Source organism: Hippocampus comes, unplaced genomic scaffold (assembly GCF_001891065.2).
Source record: "Hippocampus comes isolate QL1 unplaced genomic scaffold, H_comes_QL1_v1.1 scaffold34, whole genome shotgun sequence".
Classification (NCBI taxonomy): Eukaryota; Metazoa; Chordata; class Actinopteri; order Syngnathiformes; family Syngnathidae; genus Hippocampus; species Hippocampus comes.
Genome location: NW_017805008.1, coordinates 607,039 through 629,833, shown reverse-complemented (window position 1 = coordinate 629,833; position 22,795 = coordinate 607,039). Strand labels below are relative to the sequence as shown.

The window sequence follows — 22,795 nt, the reverse complement described above, 5'->3', positions numbered from 1 at the left end:
ACACACACACACACACACACACACACACACACACACAAAGAATCCACCTCCCCCACCAAAAAAACGAACTATGCCACTGTCACTCCCAAGCGCGGATAACTAAAGAGGACGGGTGAGGGAGACTTTATGAGTGAGACAAATATCTGACCAAAAAAAAAAAAAAAAAAAAAGGAGCTCAAAATAAGTAGGCAGGGGGCCAGGTGGGGAGAGGAGGTTCCCAACATTCATCAATATGGTGAGAGTCGTGAATGCAAACCCCAAATTAGAAAATATTTGGATGAAAAATTTTCAAGACCCGAACTCAAAAACGGAATAATTGACCCCGGTGGTGGCGCGACAGGAAAGGTAATTTCATCACCAAAATGAACAGGTTTCATCCTCTTGTGGCTATTAAATGTTTTCTGAAAATTTCTGAAGATTTGTATGAAAACCTTTAAGGATACATTAATTGAAAAGTTTGACCTGATGGCGGCGCTAGAGGACAGGCCAACTGGCTGCTGTCTTGAGCTAAATATCCCAGGGGTAAAATTGACTGCAAGGAAAAAATGTGTTAGCAATATTTGAGGATAATAGGAGGGGTGAAGCAGAAAGTATCCAACTTCGAAAATCAAAATAGCTGGCAATTTAATCAGGTTCAAGAGCCGGCGGATGAGATGTATAACATCCTTGAAGTGTAAGAACAAACTAAGAGAATGCACTTGATCCTGTAGTTGAAATAGTGGAGTGAAGAATACCGTAGTCTAATAGGTCCAATACAAGGACATTCAATGAATGACACCTCTTACAGTAGAGTAGAGCTGGGAACACTTAACAAGTGTTCCAGGGGATACGTCTTCAGTACTTAACCGATGCTGTCATCAGGTGTTTCAGTGAGTAACATGAAACACCCCAGGCTGAGGAAGGCCCAACAGGAGGCGATCAGGTCCCGAAGCGTAACCCCAAAAACACTCACCCCGGCCTGAGTCCAGCCTGGACAAAGTTTCTCTTCTAGTTATAAAGAAGTCCTTCGTGCTTCTGTTTGGCGAATTCACGGGCTCTGTACAATATTTATATAGCGGGCGCAACTATCATTACCATTAGTAATGGCATTAGTTTTTAAATGTATGAGGGTTACCTGTGCTGCTTCCCAGCCCCACTGGCGGTATTTGGGGTCATGGGTGAACCTCCACATGTACCAGTAGGTTTCGATGACCTCGGGCCGCAGGATGTAGTACTTCTCGTTCTGCCTCACAGCCACTGCCTCCAGGCCACTATCGAACTTGAAGGCCTCGGGGCCCAGCTTGACCACTGGAGGGGAAAAGATGATCAAAATTGATATTAATTTTGATTGTCATTGTTAAGTTTGAATTTCTGACCGTCAGAAATCATATATAGAGTGTGTGTGTGTGTGTGTGTGTGTGTGTGTGTGTGTGTGCGCGCACATACATATGTTTAACTTTTAAAATTGCAAAATAAAGAATAAGTACTGAGCTGCAGGCTCTATTCATAAATTGAATTGGAGAAAAAGGAAAAAAAACAATAAACAAACCCACAACCCATTAAAATAGTGAGATCAAACTGCTTTCGATGAAGTTATGGTCACAAATGAAAATCTGCCATAACCGAACCACGAAGTAGAGATGGAACACTAAAAGGCGCACTGTCGATTTTTGAGAAATTGAAAGGAGTTTACATCCGATATTTCTGAAAGCACCCACGATTAGGGAACAGGGAATTTGGGTGAGTCTGAACTGTACTTTTGTTTGTGTTTGTGTGTGTTTTTTTTTTTTTTTTGGTAAAATAAAGTTCCCCCAAAATGTGACCGATCTATACAGGTCTGTTTTTTTTTCTTTTTCATGATGCATTTTTGACTGGTGGGACTCCAGAGAGACATTGAAAAATGCGGTAAATGTATTTGTCCGTCCAACAGCCATTCCAAAACAAACTGTTGTGGTTAAGCAAAGAAGCTAAATGAAATTTACTTAGTTAAAATAAAAATAAACTATAAACAAGTACTGACAGGCTAACAGCTCCGATATCGTTCAAACACTCCTCTTCTCTCTCTCTCGCGCTCTGTTTCTCTTTTCTGTAATTTGTTGCTACGCCAACCTCTCTTGTCGGAGCACATTTCTAACAGCAACTAAGGTTTGAAACAATTCTTTTCATCTCTGTTATAGACTCGTACAAGTGAGGTAAGGCGAACTCAGCAACATTTTTGCAGCTTGGAAGGACGTAACGTCGGGGTAAAAGTTTCCAACATCACGATAAATCGTCGCTTTTGTGACAAATAGACCTTTTCAGAATATTTGTTTACTATAAGTGCTCGGGTACTTGTGCATGGTAAAGTGCTGACCTGTACTGAAAACATGACAGAAATGTGTTGGTTTTTAGAAGTTTGCCTACCAGATATTCGAAAAGACCAGGAACCAAACCTTTATTATGAGGTTTGTGGAAGGTAATTTCTCACAGGTAAGGATTAAAATTACAGATGTCTCCAACAGTCCAACTCACAGTATCTGTATTTCCTCCCACATTCCAAAAACATCAGAGCACTCTAAATTGTCCCGAAGTGTGAATGTGAGCGCGGATCGTTGTTCGTCTGTGTGTGCCCTGCGATTGGCCTGCAACTGGTTCAGGGTTTCCCCTGCCTACTGAAGACAGCTGGGAGAGGCTCCAGCACCCCACGCGAACCTTTTGAGGATAAAGCGGATCTGAAAATGGATGGATGGTACTTGGTACTGCTTGTAGTAGCATTGCCCACCTGTCCTGTCATAAGACTCGTGGCAGGTGTGTGCGATCTCTGCGCCCAGCTGCAGCCAGTGGCCCGCCTTATCTTCGGGCGAGCCATCTGCACCCAGCGCGAACATGCCGCCGGCAAAGCACGCCAGGTGGCCCATCTTCCTCTCCAGGTGGCCATTCTTCCATTCGCCAATAAATGTCAGACCACTGTTGGACTTGCGGATCAGGTGGCGCTCGATTGCCTGCAGGTGGGCAGGCATTTTGAATTGTTTTGAATGTTTGAATATCGTGACACATATAAAATTCATAATGAACCTTCGCAATTTGGTGTAAAACTAAAACTATGTGAATAAGTAATTATAACAGACTGCAACTACAGTTTGCACAACGATGCAACTACAACCCAAAGCTCGATACTAAATGTTCACCTGTTAGCACTGGTGCTAGTGCTCACAACTTTATCAATTAGTCACCAATTTTATTTTATTTTTTTTCTTGGGGGGAGTGAAGGGCAAGGCCATGCATGTTGATTAGTAGTTGTGTTAAATGGTGCTTCATATGAAGTAAAGATTGACATAAACTCAAGTTATGAAATATGCATATTTTGCCTTGAATTAAAAGTTTGTTTGCAATTAATTTTATATGACTTTACTAAATGTGTTTAATGAAGCAGGCAAATGTCTATGCATTTATCAATCAATAATAGCATTTACTGATTAATCTGCTAAAACGTATGGTCCATAAATATAAAAATATAAGACTACTATGACTGCTTTATAGAGCATTTTGCATTTACAGTCTTACCTTCTCATGTAGCAACGTCAGTGTCTCAACATAAATGTTTGTGAATGTGGGCAGAGACGATTTTTATCACTGGTGTGCGCATACTGAACACACTATGCATCCCGACCTTGCATGAGCCAGCGGTCAACCGCAACAAACATAAACACCAATGAACACAAGCTACGAGTAGCGCTTGTCAGAGGAGATGTGACAATATTCCTATACAATGTTACAACAGGCGGCCCGGTAGTCCAGTGGTTAGCACGTCGACTTCACAGTGCAGAGGTACCGGGTTCAATTCCAGCTCCGGCCTCCCTGTGTGGAGCTTGCATGTTCTCCCCGGGCCTGCGTGGGTTTTCTCCGGGTACTCCGGTTTCCTCCCACATTCCAAAAACATGCATGGTAGGCTGATTGAACACTCGTAAGTTGTCCCTAGGTGTGAATGTGAGCGTGGATGGTTGTTCGTCTCTGTGTGCCCTGCGATTGGCTGGCAACCGATTCAGGGTGTCCCCCGCCTACTGCCCGAAGACAGCTGGGATAGGCTCCGGCACCCCCCGCGACCCTAGTGAGGATCAAGCGGTTCGGAAGATGAATGAATGAATGAATGAATGTTACAACAATTCCATTTGAGGTACACCAGCCTACATCAGCCGTTCCCTGAAGATGCGACCTCGATGAGCTGGAGCATTGTTGTCCATCAAGATGAAATTAGTTTGTACATGTTGGGGCACAATCACTGGATAAATAATATTATTCGGGTAATATGGGTTTATCACTGTACCATTCACAAAGTGTTGGGGGTCCTGTGCCGACTGGACACACCTGCCCACGCTGTAACACAAAACCCGTCTGGTGACAGCAGTGGCTGATGCATAGCGCTCTCGTTGACGTCTCCAACATCGTTGGAGGCCATAATTTCTGCTCAATGTGAATCGACAGCACTGAGGCTCACTGGTCCCTCATCCAGTGTAAATGCTCCCTGACCCATGCAAGACGATGACGCCTGTCTGTGCCTGGCGGTGTGGTCAAGTACCTTTGGAGGTCATCTAGCACGCAGATCACACTGATGTAAACGGTTTTCAATAGTCTGATGTGACACTTGGGTGCCTATCAACTCTCTTAAACGTGCCTGGAGTTGAGTGGCATTCATTATCTGGTTTCTCAGGACATTGTTCACAATGTAGCGGTCATGAGCATGGGATGTGGCCAAAAGACATCCACTTCTACATATTTCTGTGACTCTTCCAGTCTCTCTCTATCTGTGTTGCAACCTGCTGATAACACTTTGTGACACTATGACTTCCAAACCACTGGAACTCTCCCTAGAGCTGGCCACCCATCTAAATAGATCAAGCCGGGAGGTGACCAAGAACCCGAACGTTACTCTCTCAGAGCTCCAGCGGTCCTCTGTGGAAAGAGGATAACCTTCCAGGACAACAATCTCTGCAGCACTCCACTATTCAGGCCTGTTTGGTAAAGTGGCCAGACGGAAGCCAATTCTTACTAAACAGCATATGGCTGCCCACCCGGAGTTTGCCAAAAGGCACCTGACGGGCTCTCAGACCCTCAGAAAGAAAATTCTCTGGTCTGATGAGACAAAGACTGAACTCTTTAGCTGTAATTACGGCCAACTGTGCAACATCAAAGTAAGGCTGTGAACACTTATGTACAAGTGATGTCTTAGGGGTTTTTTTTGTTTTGTTTTTGTAATACATTTGCAAAAATTCTCCTTTCATATTGTCATGATGTGTGTTGTGTTATGTGTAAAATTTTGAAGAAAAAAATTAATTTATTCAATTTCGAGATGAGGCTATAACATGTGGAAAAAGTAAAATGCTGTGAATATTTTACGGATGCACTGTAGCTACTTTTAATAATTTCCAGAGCTACATCAACAGTAGGTGAGAGACAGTTTGCGAACATGCTAACGTGAGATAAAGTCTTACCTCAATGGCATCGTCGTACGTCTTGCGTGCTTCTGTGTCCGTTTTGTCTGACATGAGCCATGCTTTCAGTAGGTATTCGTAAAAGCTGTCCCCCAGCCCGCCAACCGAAGTATGATCTGTATACAACAGAGAACACTGTAAACAACTGATTTTGAGATGTTCTTCTAAGCCTGCCTTTAGCAAGCCTTTAAAGTCGATCGGCAGACTTAGGATACCGCTCTCACATATTCCCGGCGGGACTTTCCCGCCCCTACCAAAAAAAAAAAAAAAAAAAGCATGCACAGGAGAAATATTAAAAACATGAGACGAAGACATAAAAAATTGCAACAGTGCAATTTTGGATGATTTAAATCAACCATTTCACATATCAAAGAGAGCTAAAAGACAAAACTTCCAGTACCACAATTGCGAGAGCTGTTAGAAGGCAACAAATGATATTAGAGGTGCATTAGCAACACCTTTTGTATTGCTCTTGTCAGAGTGTTTCAAGAGTGTTTTATGAATTTAATGTTGAGCCATTAACAATTGTTATTTGTTTTGAAATTATGACACTATTATTGTTAAACTTTTTCTTCAAACATGTCTTGTACAGTGGATGAAGTTTAGTATTTTTTTTCATTCATTCCAATACTTCCTCCTGGGATTTTTTTTCTTTTTTGTATTTTTAAATGGCTGTTACTGTTTCTTTAAAAATATACCAACTAATAGTCCTAGAATGGACTAAATGTCACTTTTTAGCGCCAACAGTACCTCAGTCTAACAATTACAGTACAACAAAACACAAATATTCTCCTTAATCTTCCATGAAAAGCCTTGCTTGCCCCGGTATGATCTTCAACCCTTAACTTTTTTTTTCTAAATTAATACTTTTTTAAAATCATCACATTTAAATATTAACGAAGTACTAAATGTGACAAAAGGAAATTGTCCGGGCAACCATAGTGAATCGATGCATTTATCGTGATGCATGTGATTTGACCACTTGGTGACACTCCACGATCAAAATTAACGAGCTTTGTGGTGACTGCACTTCCAGAGCATCCAGTCAAGGAAAAGTCGTGTTTGTTTACTTTCAAGACATTCCATAAAACCTCATTAACTTAACACAACAAGCATCAGTAGCTCTAACTTTACCGCTTTCCATTGATATGGAATTCATGAAGCCAAGACACTTTTATCCAAGTGCTGTTTACATTAACCATCTTTTAAAAAAAAATACATACATTTCCCTTGATTAATAAAAATAGATAGATAGATCCCACACAACCGTATGCCAAGCGCAAGGGACATCAACATAACACCTGAAGATGTTATGGAAGACAAAAGACAAAACAAAAATGTTACAACTACTAGTTGATATTTAGTGTAAAAACACACAATTAAAACAAAGAGAATTAAACATTGCACAGTCTACTTACACACCAAAATGTTCAACCAAACTACATAATTTCATTGAATAAAAATAGTCTAATTTAATGCTCACGACGTGAAGTGCCATCAACACATGGACGGAAATTAGCGTTGATGTCATGGTATCCTAAACCTTGGGCTACTTTAACACCAACTGATCAAACCCCAGCTATGGAGCTGCACCGACTTATCATCCGTGTATTTAAGACCTGCTTGTAACTGTGTAATGGGATCTAACGTGAACTATGGAAGAAATCAAATATCCGAATGCGGCTTTGAGAAGATAAATTTTTATGAAAATCGCCAGTGGCCCTCAATAGTTGGCTGACTCGCAAGCAGCATCTGGCCTGCCTACTGCCTATGGACCTCATACACTGCAACCAACACATTAAGGAGGGAGTTGGCAAACTAAACAAAACCAACAAACAAGAAAACTTATTTGCCATATTTGTGAAAACTATCAGTATAAACATGAGTTGTATACTGTATTTGACTTGTAAATTGTTTTTTTTTTAAATCATCCCTTTCTTGCCCCATTTGGTACCTCTAATTTGATTTTTAAGAAACCAACACACCCGAGGAAAAACAATCAAAGACAGAGGGTGTGACTGACAAGGTGTCAGTCATTTGCTGTGCACTTAGACACCTCTGTAGCCTTGCGCTGACCTGTTTCCTGAGGCTTCGGGAGCTTTGCTCAAACTATGGCGGAACATCTCCCGCGGGTTTGAAAAAAAGATGTGACAGATCTCAAGATAAAACAAGGTGAACATAGAAGCTGCCTTTCAGAGTTAGAGGGTCCAAAAATAGCTGAGCCAATTAAGAAATTGTAGAAGAAAGTTCTCTTTAATCATTTGGACGGTCCAGCAGGATAAATGTCTGCTGTCAATATCTTACAAGCAACTGGGACGCCATTTGATTGAAAAATAACCACTGTCACTAATTGTTTCAATAGTTCAGTGCAAGTACTATTCAGGTTCGAAATGGCCTCCAAATTTTTCATTTTCAAAATCGGGGAAAAAAGTCCCTTCAACCAATATTCAACTAAAATGTGAGTTTTCCATGTTTTCCTTGTCGTCACGATGCATGTTTACATGCCAACCAGAAGGTTAAAAAAAAAAAAAAAAAAAAAAACCCCTTCCCACCATTTTTCCCCCCCCCCCTTTGGGCCCCCCCCCCCCCCATTGTTAAGGCCTTTTCACACTGCACTTAACACAGTGCACCATAAACCAACCCATTTATTGTGAATGGACACAACCCTGGCGCTGCAAAAAATATGTTGCATGTGTTTTGGTTAGGTCAGCAGTGTATACCAGGACATGTCTCCATGTCACCGATAAACAGACCCTTTTACTGGGTAGCTTGCTGTGAGTACAATTTTGAACTTTTGCTTTTAGAGTAGTGCACAACCTGCAGGTTTCTCAGTTTGCCAGCAGTTGGAGGCAACATGATACAAAAGTGGTGCATTCCAAGCTTGCGTCTAAAGGAGAAATGAACAGTGAGAAATCGGCAATTCAAAGAAGAATGGAGTGAAAATGTCGCACTCATTCTCCCTCCAATCAGCACAAAACCAATGGTGCTTAGCTCATTCACTGCTGGTCAATTTCAAAACGTTCCCCATTTGGCAGCTGTATCATAGCATTTTGACAGCTTTTGACCCTCAGAAGATTGCTTTCTGTGACAATACAAACACTGAACATAAGACGCAACATAAGTACACTGTTCATTTCCATTCTTGAGTGATCAGCAGTAAAACATGGGTTGGTTTCACAAAGAACAGATTTCTGACAAACTGAGAAAACAAGCTTTTTGTAAAAAGAAACATGTTGAGTTGAGCAGATCAGTGACTTGAGATTCCAAATGTACAAAACAAGACTGAGAAAGGGCAAATATTTTATTGATAAATACACAGTCAAGAAACACGCTGTAAGAACACTGACTCAACGCATGGCTCAAGTATGGCTTTTTTACATGGAGTTCGCCATTCACCCCATGAATGATCTTTCCTCACAACTGCGACACAAACGTACTTGGTTATACAATACATATATTGTACATCGCATCGCTCTCCTGTGAAAAACACGTCCATTTTTGTCTTTGTTTATGTCTAAAATGTAGATACCACATTAACATAAAAATAAAAAAATAAAAAAAAGACAAAAATGGACAGGCGTGTTTTTCACAGGCCAGTGATGATATGCTGTTTGAGTGTCCGGTGTTTCGCCTTGTATGACTTCCAATGTGTTGGCATTTCTCTCCCTCATAATTAACGTGATAAGGTGACTATCTTCAACTGAAAAGCTGTGCTGATTTTGAATTCTATTCGAATTTGAAATTCTGTTCATCATAACAGTTTTGAAGAAGCTTTCATTTCAAAGCTGGGTGAGACCCCCTTACACACCCGCCCACTGAAAAACAACAAATAGATTTGCTGGTGACAGTCAAAAGTTGGATTCCAGTTGATGAATATAAACGCCCACAGCAGTGAATGACTTTTTAATATGCCAGGAGGCTACTGACATTTTTTGATCACGTGCCCGCTATGCTGGAGGTTGAAATCTGGAGTTTAAGCTATGCATGAATTGGAAAGACGACTCGGAGGCCACCTTGTGTTCATTTGCGGGTTTTTGTTTTCCTCATTACAACTGTAATTAATTAATATGAGCTACATGATTAACATTTGCAATCTCTTTTGATGTGCTGAGTGCTAAAAAAATGACAAGAGTACAAAGAAACTTTGAATGCCATGGAAAAGACAAGACACGATGACAAAGTGGCAGTCATAAACAACTACGATCCATACCCAATTGAAACATCCGACAACACATAACTGTGCGTGAAGAAAAGAGGAAAAAAATGACTGTTTTACTGAATGACCCAGAACAGTTGACTGTTTAGCTTGCTTAAGCTAAAAAAGCAGCACATGGCTAGACAGTGGTTGGCATGGTAGGAGTTGCCTGCCATTCTGGTAATTAAAGAGTCTTACATTTCTGACGTGAGTGCACGTTTAACAGCAACCATCGGTCGATATCCAAGTTAACATGTACATTTTATCAATCTGTATAATTGAAGAGTACAAAACTAAAATGTACACATTGAAAATGTAATATATGTAGTGCATATACAGTATGTATACAGTTTTTTGTGTGTGTTTGTGTGTGTGTGTGTGTGTTTGTGTGTGTGTGTGTGTGTTAAGCATTAAAAGATATCTTTCAACTAAATGGTCAAAACAAAAACAGATGTATTGACTGAGTATCTGGTTGGAGTGAGCTCTGACTTGTGAACGCCAAAATTACCGTGTTTTCCTTGACGAATGTCTTCTTGCCCTGAATCGAAATTGCCGCAAGTGTGAAATCTGAATTTGTCCCTCCTACCTGTATTGTTGCTGCCAAATACCACAGACTAATTCACCATTTATGATGTTGGCTTTCAATCATACTTCTCTAAAATACAACTTTTATCATATTTTCCACACCGTAAGGCACACCTAAAAGCATGAAATTTTCTCAAAAGCTGACAGTGCGCCCTATAATCCAATGCGCCTAATATAAAGAGATTGTGACCAGTTCTAGGCTTTGTTACAGCGGTTGTGAAGGCTCTGTTTTGATAATGCTGTATTGTATTGTATTGTATTGTATTGCTGTAGCGTAGCACCATCTAGTGCAGGGGTGTCAAACTCATTTCACATTGTGGGCCACATACGGCCTCAGTAGATGTCAAGTGGGCCGGACCATTAAAATTATACCATACTCTGCTATAAATAACCAAAATATCATGTCTTTCCTTTGTTTCGGTATAAAAAAAGCATTGACGTATTGATACCGTCTGCTGTGTTGGGTCTGTCTCAGTGACAGACTGAGACTGCTGTTGTCTTCCTCTCTGATCAAAACAATGTCGCCTTCTACTCTGATCAAAACAGTGTGCCCCCTAGCGGATATTCCATCATTGCATCATATTAAAAATATTCATTCCGTGTCTGTTATGCATTTTTTTCACTTTTAAATTATCCTGCGGGCCTGATCGAAACTCCTTGGGAGCAGGTTTCGGCCCGCGGGCCGTATGTTTGACACCATCCAACTAGTGGATGCATAGCGCAACCGCAGCCACTATTACTCCTACTTCTATGTGCCTTATAATGCAGTGCACCTTTTATATGAAAACAGTTTTAAAATAGGCCATTCGTTGAAGGCGCGCCTTATAATCCAAAGCACCTTATAGTGCAGAAAATACGGTACTAAGGTGGGAATACTGTTCCCCATCTCTTCCATTTGCTTTCATCGTAGACAATTAATGTTTCTTTTTGCTGACCTAATGCCTGTGTTATTTTTTAAAAAAAGAAAAGAAGAACATGTCAATATTACAATACATCGAGTGTACTCACGTTGGCCCCAGCGACCTGTACGAGGGTTTAGGTAGTTTGGGTAGAGCCCGTTGGGTCGATCCATTTTGGCTAGTAGCTTTCGGATGTGCATTACCTGTGAAAGCGATACATAAGATAATCAATTTTATTTCACAGTAGATCATTATTTAACTTACATTTGTTTTCTCTTATTACATTAAAATGAATTTGGAAGTTCTGGATTGCTTTTGAGCTGTGCAAGTTTTTATGTATCAAGAACTTTATTGACAATATTTCAAAACAGATACTTAATTGGAATTTCAACACTATAGCAAATAATAAAAGAATTATTAATAACAAAAGTAAGTATCTTGTAAATTTAGAACATTGGTTTCCAACAAGAACAAAGTCAAGAAAGAGTAAACCATGAGTCTGTTAGTTAACTGACTTTATGCATTGCCTCACTGAATATTCACAAAATTAGAGTTTTTTTGTGCTCTGTCAAGAATGGGATAAGATGCGACAAGATGGCACTAAAGCCCTGGCTAATAGGAAAGTCAAGGATGCATTAAAACGACTCCATAAGGGACAAACATTTTTTACCATGCCTTGATTAAGTATTTGCTCCCTTCCTGATTTCTGTGTTCTTGGCATGTTTATTTCACACACACACACGCACGCACGCACGCACACACGCACGCACGCACGCACACACACACACACACACACACGCACACACACACAAACTAATGTTTCAGTTCATCAAACCAATTTTAATCTCACAGAGACAACCGAAAGAATACAAAATGCAGTGGGTCACTGGAACCCCAGAGTCTTGGAAATGACTAACTTTTTCTAGACTGATAGAGCTCAAAAACTTTTTTTCTAATTTCTTCTTGAATTTCTTCGGATCATGGCGTGATGTGTTGGTTTCTTGAGATTTGGTGGCCTACTTCACTTTGTCTGACAGATTCTATTTATGGGATTTCTTGATTCAACAAATGCGGCGGTAACGAGGTTTGGGTGTTACCTGTAAAATTTAACCCGCTTTTCCCAAGACTGTCATTAGTCAGAGTTAATTCATGATTTAACAAGGGGGGCAATTACTTTTTCACATAGAGCCAGATAAGTTTGAATTTTCCCCCACTTGGTAAATGAAATGATCAATTAGAAACTGCATTTTGTATTTCCTTGGGTTGTCCCTGTGTGATATTAAAATTGGTTTGATAAACTGAAACCTCTGTGTGTGATAAATATGCAAAGAACACAGAAATCAGGAAAGGGGTAAATAGTTTTTCACGGCACTGCTTGTCAGGGAGGATTTAAGTTTCGCCCTAGTTGGTACTGAGCACTACAACGTCTCGTTTCCTGCAGCTATGTTGTAGTAATACAGTTGTGCAGAGATGGGCATTCCGTCCCTCGGATGGAACGATCCGTCCTGGACGTATGTCCATTTTAGGGATGCAGGGCGAGACATTTTTTAAAAAGGACAGCTAAGCAAGGACGGAAGTGGGTTTTCGTACGTACATTTAATCGTCCCTAACTGGGTTAAGTATGTGAGGGCAAAATGAAGCCAAAGTGTAGCCAAACACTATTTTCTTAAAAGGCAATTTCATCTCAACAGTATTTTTATAGCAACACTGCCACCTAGTGTACAGTCAGAGAATATAAAGTGCCTACGGACACCTATTTCACTAACGAACAATCCAGCCGGTTAAGAAAGCTGGCTGTGTGATGTCTCAGGGTGCCTGCTCAGACTAAGACATTAAAAATATAAAGAAACGGATGTCATTTTGATTGTATTGATGCCCAGTTTTATCTGCAACAGCCAATCACGGCGTTACTGAAAATAAGGTTCAGTACACAGACAAATACGTGAGGAATACGTCAATGTTTGCAGGTGGAAAGGCATGTCATGTGTTTTGTATTTAATGGATGATGTGTTTCTTTCGTGAAGTGACGTAAGCTTTGTAGTGAGTGCCTCTATGAAGAGTTGCATCACTTTATGGCAAATGAGAAAGGACATACGACATTTGTGTCAGCAATAAAGCGGCATTATGGCGTTTACTACAAGACTCCATGGAAGCCATAAACTCTAAAATGAATATCAATATTCATTTCCTTTTTCTTTTCAATTCCATAGCAGATAATTGTTGAACTGAGTAGGAGCGATATGTCAGCCCATCCGCCATATTTCCATGAGGTTTTAATATGAGATATAAATTTGACAAATATTGTAAAACTGAGCTAGGATAACATCATACAATCAAAAACAAATAATTCCATATTTTGCTTGATGATACATCTGTAAGGACGAAGCACATTCACGATTTGCTTCACTTTGCCACATCCAATACGGCTGCGGCGTTGACATCCTCAAGGAGTCTTTGTATATGAAATGTAAATGTTGTCTAGGATAATACTTGCTTGTTGTTGCAAAAGACGTCACTCAAGATGGGAATAGCAGTGCGATGTGAATGTATGGAGCAACGTAAGTGCTGTCTTGTTTGTAGGGTATGAATTGCCCCAGCCCCATGCCTCTCTGCCACAGCGTCATGCTCGAACTGGGACAGAAACGCTTTAAAAGGATGAGGACGGACAGGGATGGAGGACGACTATTATATGAATAAAGGACTGAGGGATGATGAAGGAAGGGTACCCAGGTTGCGGACGGAGGACAGACCGGCAAAATAGGTTGGAGTGCCCATCTCTGCAGTTGTGCACATGTAAGCGTTACCTTCTGGTAGTAGACAGGGTTTCCTGTCAGGTACGTGAGGTGAACAAACTCCATATGCAGTGTTCCAAACTCCGCCAAGATGCTGCTGCCAGCCGACGCCCAACCCCAATTACGACCAACACCGCTGAGGGAAGAAATGTGGACATTTTTAACCTGTTCTAGGGACTTCACCTGTCAAATTTGTTCGCACGCTGGTTTTGAGAGGGAATGTGATCGACACAGTTGATTTACCTTGATGATATCACTTACCTCTTCAGATTGACCATGGCCCAGGGGATCCCCGTGGGGGTGTTGAAGGCAGGGAGCAGCTTCTCTGCAAGCTGCGTTGCTTTTAACTTGAACATCTAAAGGAGACAGACAAAAAGTGCATCAAAACGTGATGAAGATGAATTTTAGCCAGGTTTTTCTCCCCCAATCTCATATTCATTTTTTAAAGCTGTGTCAAGGTGAGACTTATATGATTTTCTAACACTTTTACAGTTGTAGTAAATTAAGCTCAATACAATTACTGCTAATTAAAAAAAAAGGGAAATGCTGGAAATTTAATTAATCTGTCCCATGATAATGCCTGAGCAATCATTAACATGTTTTCACTGTATAACGTGTTTTAAACAACATTTAAAAATTCATGCATTCTCACATGTGTATAAATGTTAATGTACAATAAAAGGCCCTCTTAATTTTCATGAGAAAGTATTGCTGTCCAAAAAAAGCATGGTGAACCTTTTTTTTCTTCTTTCATAATATTGATATGAAAACAAAAAAACAATTGGTTTTGTGTTTTTCTGAACAAATGTTCTCATAGGAAATAATATATTAATGGATACTCTATGTTCTTTATCTATCATCTGCTCTTGGGGAAAGTCTTTGTTCAGTAAATATTTGTAACATTCTGAACTAGGACTGCTCAACCGATCGCAATCAACATATATGTATGTGGTTATATACATATACATACACATATTCCGGTATACATATATATACATATACACACACACACACACACACACACACACACACACACACACACACACACACACACACACACACACACACACACACACACACACACACACACGTGGAGTCCCAGAAAGTGGATTTAGAAATGTAACAAACAGTGAAGATGGAATTTCAACATGGCCGATCTGACATAATCACAGCCAAAGTGGATTTCTTCAAGCAAGGAATGATCCCTTTAAGGCGCTTTTGGGAAGGGGCAGCGAAATGGTACACATGTTCCAGGTAGAGGCACCGAGGACCTGTAATCCACATCAGAAAACCCATCCTAAAAGAGGCCAGTAATCCCGCTATTACACACGGCAATATCATCTATAAACTGCAAACAGGTGGTGAATGAAAGATTACAGCGCAGGCGATAACTAACATGAGTTGTCCTCTTGAGAGCAGTCGACTTGAGTCGTCTCGCCGAGCGGAGAGGCTCGATCATCAGAGCCCAGTTTAGACTTATATTGCCATCACAAAACAACAACAACACATCATCACCTTGAAGCCATGTTCAATCATTAAGGACACCAAACAATCCTTTAATGAATTAAACTGACATTGTTTTATATGGGGCAGCATGATGGTGGACTGGTTAGCATGTTCGCTTCATAGTGCAGAGGTTGTGGGTTCAAATCCGAGCTCCAGCCTTCCTGTGTGGAGTTTGCATGTCCTCCCTGCGCCTGCGTAGGTTTTCTCCGGGAACTCTGGTTTCCTCCAACATTACAAAAATATGAATGGTCGGGTAATTGAAAACTCTAAATCACAGATGTCAAACTCAAGGTCCGGGGGCAGATCTGGCCCGCAAAATCATTTTATGTAGCCCGCAAAGGAAAATCATGTGTGTTGACTTCATCTTTCTTTCATATTGTCGTCTCTTTTAACACTGAGAAATAAGATATTGCAAGCATTTGTTACCAATCCTTCGTTCAAATAAAGTGATAAATACTTTAACACACTATTTCCTGTGCCTGAATTCAAAATGAGTTAACCATCAATTTGGTGTGTGTATATGCAGTGGCGGGCCGTGCATTTCAACCTTAGGCCTTCAGTGACGTCACATACATGAACACAATACTGTATAGGCTCGTCAAGCAGCACTTAATTTCAGGAGCATTTAAAACCATCAAGTATGCATTCACAATTAAGAGCAGGAAACTAAATTTACAGATAGTCCAAAATAAAAAGATGATTTAAAAATACGAAATAAAATGCCACCCAAATTACGCTGTGTGATCTCAAACAAGTCTGTCCAATAAATTGCGCAATGTCGCAGTTTCATATAAGACACCAACCAAACAATAACAAAACAAACTCTTCTTTGAAAATAAACAGATCATTTGCATTTTGAAAATCAGCGATACAACAGCAAATAACTGAAAATGTTGAGCAGCTGAGATTGAACGAACTTTCGTGCACGAAGGTGAAAGTCGATCCTCCTTTCTTTTCTCAGGAACACTTCAGTGGCTCTGTTGTACAGTTTTCAGGTCCATTAGCAAGTCCTTTTCTATCGACATGGAAGCTAATGCTGAAAGCCGTTTTTGTCCGGTCGTGTTTCTGGTATAATTTTAATTTCCCGATTTTTTTTCTTTTTTATTTTGTCATTGTGGAGCTCCGTCTCCCGGCATGCCTGTTCACCGAGCTGCAGATCTACGCGAATGTCCCCAAACGTTTTTAAACGCACCGGTCAGTTGCAAGCAATAGGCATTCCCAGCAGTACAATTTGCAGCGTTTCTCAGAGGCTGTGAGCCACGGGTACCGTTCAAAATTGCTGGTCTGAAAATGACGGACAAACCCTTTTCCTTGCTGGGACAGTCTAACTAGCGCAGGAGTTGGGCGGCCTCTTTGCACAATATCCAGCTTTTCGTGGAAGGCCCGTCTTGAAAATTATTTGCAAAGTAGTTCTGCAACCAGATCAACGTCTTCTCCTTCGGCCATTTTGGGTTAAAATGCGAGTGATAGCTCTAGCAGACGCTAATCCAATCTTTTTTTTTTTTTTTTTAATCATTATTGAACAAGTCAGGATACAATTCTCAGGAAACAGAAAAGGCACTAATCCAGTCACCGAACGCGCACGGCCAGTCTCGACGTAAGGCCTTCTAGCTGGCCCTAGTACGCAGACGAGTCAGATCACGAGTCTCAGACCCGTGAGCTGATTGGCTATTGAAACCTGACTGTGCCCGTTCACTTACAGCGCACAGGGGCGTGCTCTGTTTAATCTGAAGGCATCGAGCAAGTTTAATTTAACTGGCAACACAAGCTAGCTGAAATATGATTGGTTAAAAACTCTACCATAATAAATAAGTTATTTATCGAGTGGCTTTCAATGTTATTTAAAATAACATTGAAAGCCACTCGGCTAAGTGGAAATAATATGACGTAAAGAATACAGAGAATAATTTTGTTTACATATTTATGAAAATAAAATAACAAATTAATGTTATTCTCAGAAAAGTAAATGTACTTTTTTTTTCACAGAAAAGTAAATGTACTTTTCTGAGAATGTTTAGGCCAGCAGAGAAGGCCTTGCTGGCCCTGAGGGTCCGCCACTGTGTATATGTGATAACATAAGGCCAAAATACATTTATATGGGTTCACAATAACGGCCCGTCGAGGGACACCATAACTACAATGTGGCCCACGACAAAAAAAAGAGTTTGACACCCCCGCTCTAAATTATCATACAGTGGGATGGTGAGTACAGATGTTTGTCTATGTGCGTTGCCCTGTGATTGGCTGGCAACCAATTCAGGGTATACTCTGACTCCTGCCTGAAGACAACTGGGATAGCCTCCAGCACGCCCGTGACTCATGAGAATCAGCGGCTCGGACAAAGGATGGATGGATGTTTTGCACGGTGCCTGTTGCCAGCATGGGCAACTTGCAGTTAGCCGTTAAGCGTGCTCCAAGCTAAGCCGGGTGTTAGCATTTCATAATGTCACTAAGTGAACTTTTTTTTTTCACTAGATGATGTCATGACACTGTCTTTACTTAATTTGATCTATCGAATTGTGTGTTTTTTATTCATTTGTTCGTTTTACCCATTGTTTGATTTTACTGCTATTCTGCTTACTGTTCATTAGACTGTGAACCAAATGTAAAGTGCATTGCAAATAAAATTTGTTCTTATTATTTTTGTACTGTAGCGCATTTCACACAATGAAACGCAATGTGCTTCATTTAAAAAGCAATTTACAAACAAAAGTGTGCCAGACATTTAAAAGCCAAGTTAAGAAAAAGTATCTTCCTAAAATTACTCATGAGTACAGTGGAAGAAAAAGATTTTGGAAAACATTATTTTAAAAATGCTTTGAAAGACCTTAATCTCTTCATGTGGCTTGCTCCAGTCCGTCCAAAACTGTTTGACGGAAGTAAATGAAAGATCATCTGGAAGTTCCTTTTCTGAACCTATATGACAATAAAACTCAAATTATTGTGTTTGGTGACCCTGACAATGCCATTGACCTTGATGTTCCCTCACAGTTCCTGTGTTAAAAAAAAAAAAAAAAAAAAAGCGGCATGATTCACAGCTGTTTTAACCTGGAAAAGCAGATAACCATCACTTCTGCACCCATTGCCTCCTGAATGGGTGCTTTTATTTATTACAGCACATTTGGATTATTGCAATTGCTTGTATTATGGCCTGGATCCTTGATCCATTTTTCGCTTGGAGCTGCTTCAGAATGTAGCTGCTCTCTACCTGACAGGGAGAAGACATTTTTATCATGTTACTCCTGCGCTGCAGTCACTTAACTGGCGCCCTGTGTCTTTTCGGATTCGATTTAAAATGTGATTGTTTGTGTTCAAACCTCTGAATGGTCTGGGTGTTGTTTACATGTCTGAAATGTTGTGTTGGCATGCTCCAGTAAAAGCCCTGCGGTCATGTGACCAGCTATTGTTAACCTGCCCCTGTTCGAGGCTAAAAACCAGAGGTGACAGGGCGTTTGCGGTCACACGACCCAAATTTTGAAATGCACGCCCTTTGAACATATTCTGTGCTTCATCTGCAACTTTTAAAAATATTGATTTCTGCTGAGCTCGGCTGGAAATTGCATCTTAATGTTTTAATTTGTATATTTTTTTTTATCTATTGTAATTTTTCTATAGTGTCATCTTTTAATATGTGCCGCACTTTGAGCAGTATTTCCTGTATTTTAAAGTGCTATATGGATAAACCTTGTCCTTGACCTTACTCGTGGGTAAAGAGCAAAGTTTTAACCTGGATTTAAAAGAATTTACACTTCATTGGTATGTTTTGAATTTGTATTCATTCATAATATTCACTTTGATCACACTGATCAACAAGGGTTTTGGTGTTAAGTACGTTTCAAAGGTTTCAGTGTATTTTGATGGTGTGAATCTGTTTTTTCCAAGTTGGCACTAATTTTTCAGATATTCAGTATTTTGGTTTCACAAAAGTGCTAAAAACACAAAAATGGTGAAACTGTTATTCTCTTTATGCTCCAACTTTGAGACTATCCATCTTTTCAAGCATGTTTAATGATATATTTAATTAATTGTAAATAGCACAGCCACCTTATACCAGTTGCATATATGCTTATATATATATTGCACTTATATTGAACTGTGTACAGCTCTCTTCTGAAACATTTATTTTTGTGCATGCAAACACTTTGTTTTTTTTCTTCTTTCTATCCCCCAATTTTGCTGCTGTACACTATAAATTTCCGCAGTGTGGGACAAATAAAGGATATCTTAATCTTGTCTTAATGTCCACACAGTGTTCTTTCATTTTTGAGGCAATATCGTGAAAGATGGTAATGATCACAGTCTGCAAATCATGTAATGTGAATATCAAGCAAATATTCATAATATTCGGCAATATTAGCACGAAACAACAAGCTCTTATTTGAAAATAAATGACAAGCATTTTCGATATCCCCAAATGAATTATGAATCCATCCATCGATTTTCCGATCTGCTTTGTCCTCATAAGGGTCACGGGGGGCGGTGCTGGAGCCGATCCCAGCCGTGTTCGGGCAGTAGGCGGGGGACACCCTGAACTGGTTGCCAGCCAATCACAGGGCACACAGAGACAAACATCCATCTGCGCTCACACTCACACCTAGGGACAAACTAGAGTGTTCAATCAGCCTGCCATGCATGTTTTTGGAATGTGGGAGGAAACCGGTGTACCTGGAGAAAACCCACGTGGGCCCGGGGAGAACATGCAAACTCCACACAGGGGGGCCGGAGTTCGAATCGAACCCCGCACCTCTGCAAATTTCCGCAGTGTGGGACAAATAAAGGATATCTTAATCTTGTCTTAATGTCCACACAGTGTTCTTTCATTTTTGAGGCAATATCGTGAAAGATGGTAATGATCACAGTCTGCAAATCATGTAATGTGAATATCAAGCAAATATTCATAATATTCGGCAATATTAGCACGAAACAACAAGCTCTTATTTGAAAATAAATGACAAGCATTTTCGATATCCCCAAATGAATTATGAATCCATCCATCGATTTTCCGATCTGCTTTGTCCTCATAAGGGTCACGGGGGGCGGTGCTGGAGCCGATCCCAGCCGTGTTCGGGCAGTAGGCGGGGGACACCCTGAACTGGTTGCCAGCCAATCACAGGGCACACAGAGACAAACATCCATCTGCGCTCACACTCACACCTAGGGACAAACTAGAGTGTTCAATCAGCCTGCCATGCATGTTGGAATGTGGAAAGAAACCGCAGAACCCGCAGAAAACCCGCACAGGCCAAAGCCAGAATCGAACCCCGCACCTCTGCACTGTGAGGTCGACGCACTAACCACTGGACCACCGCGACACCCGAAATGAATTAGCAATCATTTAATTGTCAAAAATATTGCTAGTTCTAAAACAAGAGTCACTTCAAAGAAACTGACTCAACAGTCCAGACTTACCCAGAAACACGTAAAATACATTATCTTTGGAACTCCACCCCCCAACCCCACCACTTTTTTTTGGCCAGTTTAATAGTGTGTGGATGTAAAGGATGCCAGCAAATTGTATTATCCACAGAGCCAGCAGGGGAAAGGGGATGAATTTGCTTGATTGGGGTGGTTAATGTACAGTATGTCACCGTCATGCCGCTTCTGCTTCTACTACAGCTCATCTATTGTTTGCCATTTAATGACCTTGCGCCCTACAGTACGTGGGAGGAGGGTTCGAAAAAGACTCTGGTGGCACTGGAAGAAAAACAATTTTGAATTTGGGTTACAGTGTCTGATCTTGTCAATGTGAAAGAAATTAGTGAGTGAAGCCTTGAATATATGTGTTCGCTCCGCCAAACAATCATGACTGCTGGTTCACTAAGCGTCACACTCCCAAGAGGAAGAAGGAAAATAGAACAGAGTTGAATCTCGGTTGATAGCAGGCCCATCGAATGTAGGGCATCTACGAGAGCATAATTTGCCAGCAGCTCCTAAAAATCTTGATTAATTCATAATGAAGCCATGCTTCTGCTATCTTTTGCCCCAACTGGACTCTTTCTCCTGGACTAACGGTGCCTGAGACTGACTTGTAGTTCCCCTTTTTCTAAAATGAATCAGTTGATGAGTTTGTATTCAACATTACATCCCACGAATATGAATGTTCTTGTTCACCCTGAAAAATTTTCAAACGTATCAAAATGCATCACAGTTCCTTTGATAATATACTCCTCTTCACCACAAGCCTAAGAGTGAAAAGTAGGTTTGCTCGATGGACGCACAAATTTTATACACACACACTATATATATACATATATATATATATATATATATATATAAAACCCTCGACCCTAACCCTAACCCTAACACTAACCCCTAACCCTCCCCCTAACCCTAACCCTCAACCCCAACCCCTCACCCTAATCCCTAACCCTAATACGAACCATAACCCTAACCCCTAAATCTAACCCTGACCCCGAATCCTAACCCTAACCCTAACCCGAACCCGAACCCTAACCCTAACCCCTTACCCCTAACCCTTAACCCCTAACCCTATCCCCTAACTCTGACTTTGGTAAGGGCTGTATTAAGTTATACTATGCGAGTCCATGTAAAACAAAAACGCCTCAAGATATTGCAACATAGGCCAAATCAGGTGAACTTGGAGCCCAAGTGACTCGTCTGGTGCGTTGGCTTAATTGGCCCATTCTTCTTCCGTGATGGAGAAGGACACTCTGTGAATGTCAGCGGTGATAATTATCTCCGTATGCTTCAGGATCTCCGTGTCCCCGAACTGTCAACTGAAGCTAACATGCAGCAATTTTATTTTTCCACCAAGATGGCGCCCGGGCGCATTGTTTGTGTGCATTCCTGGATGAGCGGTTCCCGAATCAGTGATTGGTTGTCGTGGTCCCATCGAATAGGCTTCCCGCTTAACTGATCTCACACCATGGGATTTTTTTCCCCCCTTTTTCTGTGGGGTTACATCAAGTTAAAATTAAATGAACTCAGGCTTTGGGGATCTCCCAATGTTTGAAGATTGCGTCAGTGACTCCCGAAATGTTGGTCAGGTATGCGTGAAACGGTGCCTTGATAGCTACGAAAAACAAGGAGTGCTACCCTCGGTTCATATAGGTTTTAACCTGTAAATTTCCTCCACTTTTCACTGCAACTAAATTCTTTCTGGTCAAGGTTACCGAAACAGAAAACGTCTCTATAAAATGGATAGTTTTAATTAGATTGTGAATTATTGATATGTTCCTCACCATATGTCCCCGCAGTGTTATTATCATAAATTTAGGGGCACACACGTAATCTTTTTTTATGCCTCGTACAGTGATAAGACATTGATGGGTCAGACCTTGTGCTAAGTGCTTGGCTCCAGCTGCATCTTATCTCCCCCCCCCCCCCCCCCCTCTTTTTCTCCTCTCCCCC

The 22,795-nt window shown here is 40.8% G+C and overlaps 1 protein-coding gene across 2 annotated transcripts in view; it reads right to left on the bottom strand.

The window, feature by feature from the left end:
- man1a2 (mannosidase, alpha, class 1A, member 2) overlaps positions 1-22,795 on the bottom strand; it is a 125,344-nt gene that overhangs the window by 11,299 nt on the left and 91,250 nt on the right. For both annotated transcript variants that reach the window (XM_019860102.1, XM_019860094.1), the window contains 6 exons: positions 14,180-14,274; positions 13,931-14,054; positions 11,236-11,329; positions 5,448-5,563; positions 2,741-2,960; positions 1,115-1,287 (listed from right to left, as the gene is read on the bottom strand). In XM_019860102.1, coding sequence (XP_019715661.1) covers positions 1,115-1,287; positions 2,741-2,960; positions 5,448-5,563; positions 11,236-11,329; positions 13,931-14,054; positions 14,180-14,274 — 822 coding nt within the window. The remainder of the gene's footprint in view (positions 1-1,114; positions 1,288-2,740; positions 2,961-5,447; positions 5,564-11,235; positions 11,330-13,930; positions 14,055-14,179; positions 14,275-22,795) is intronic.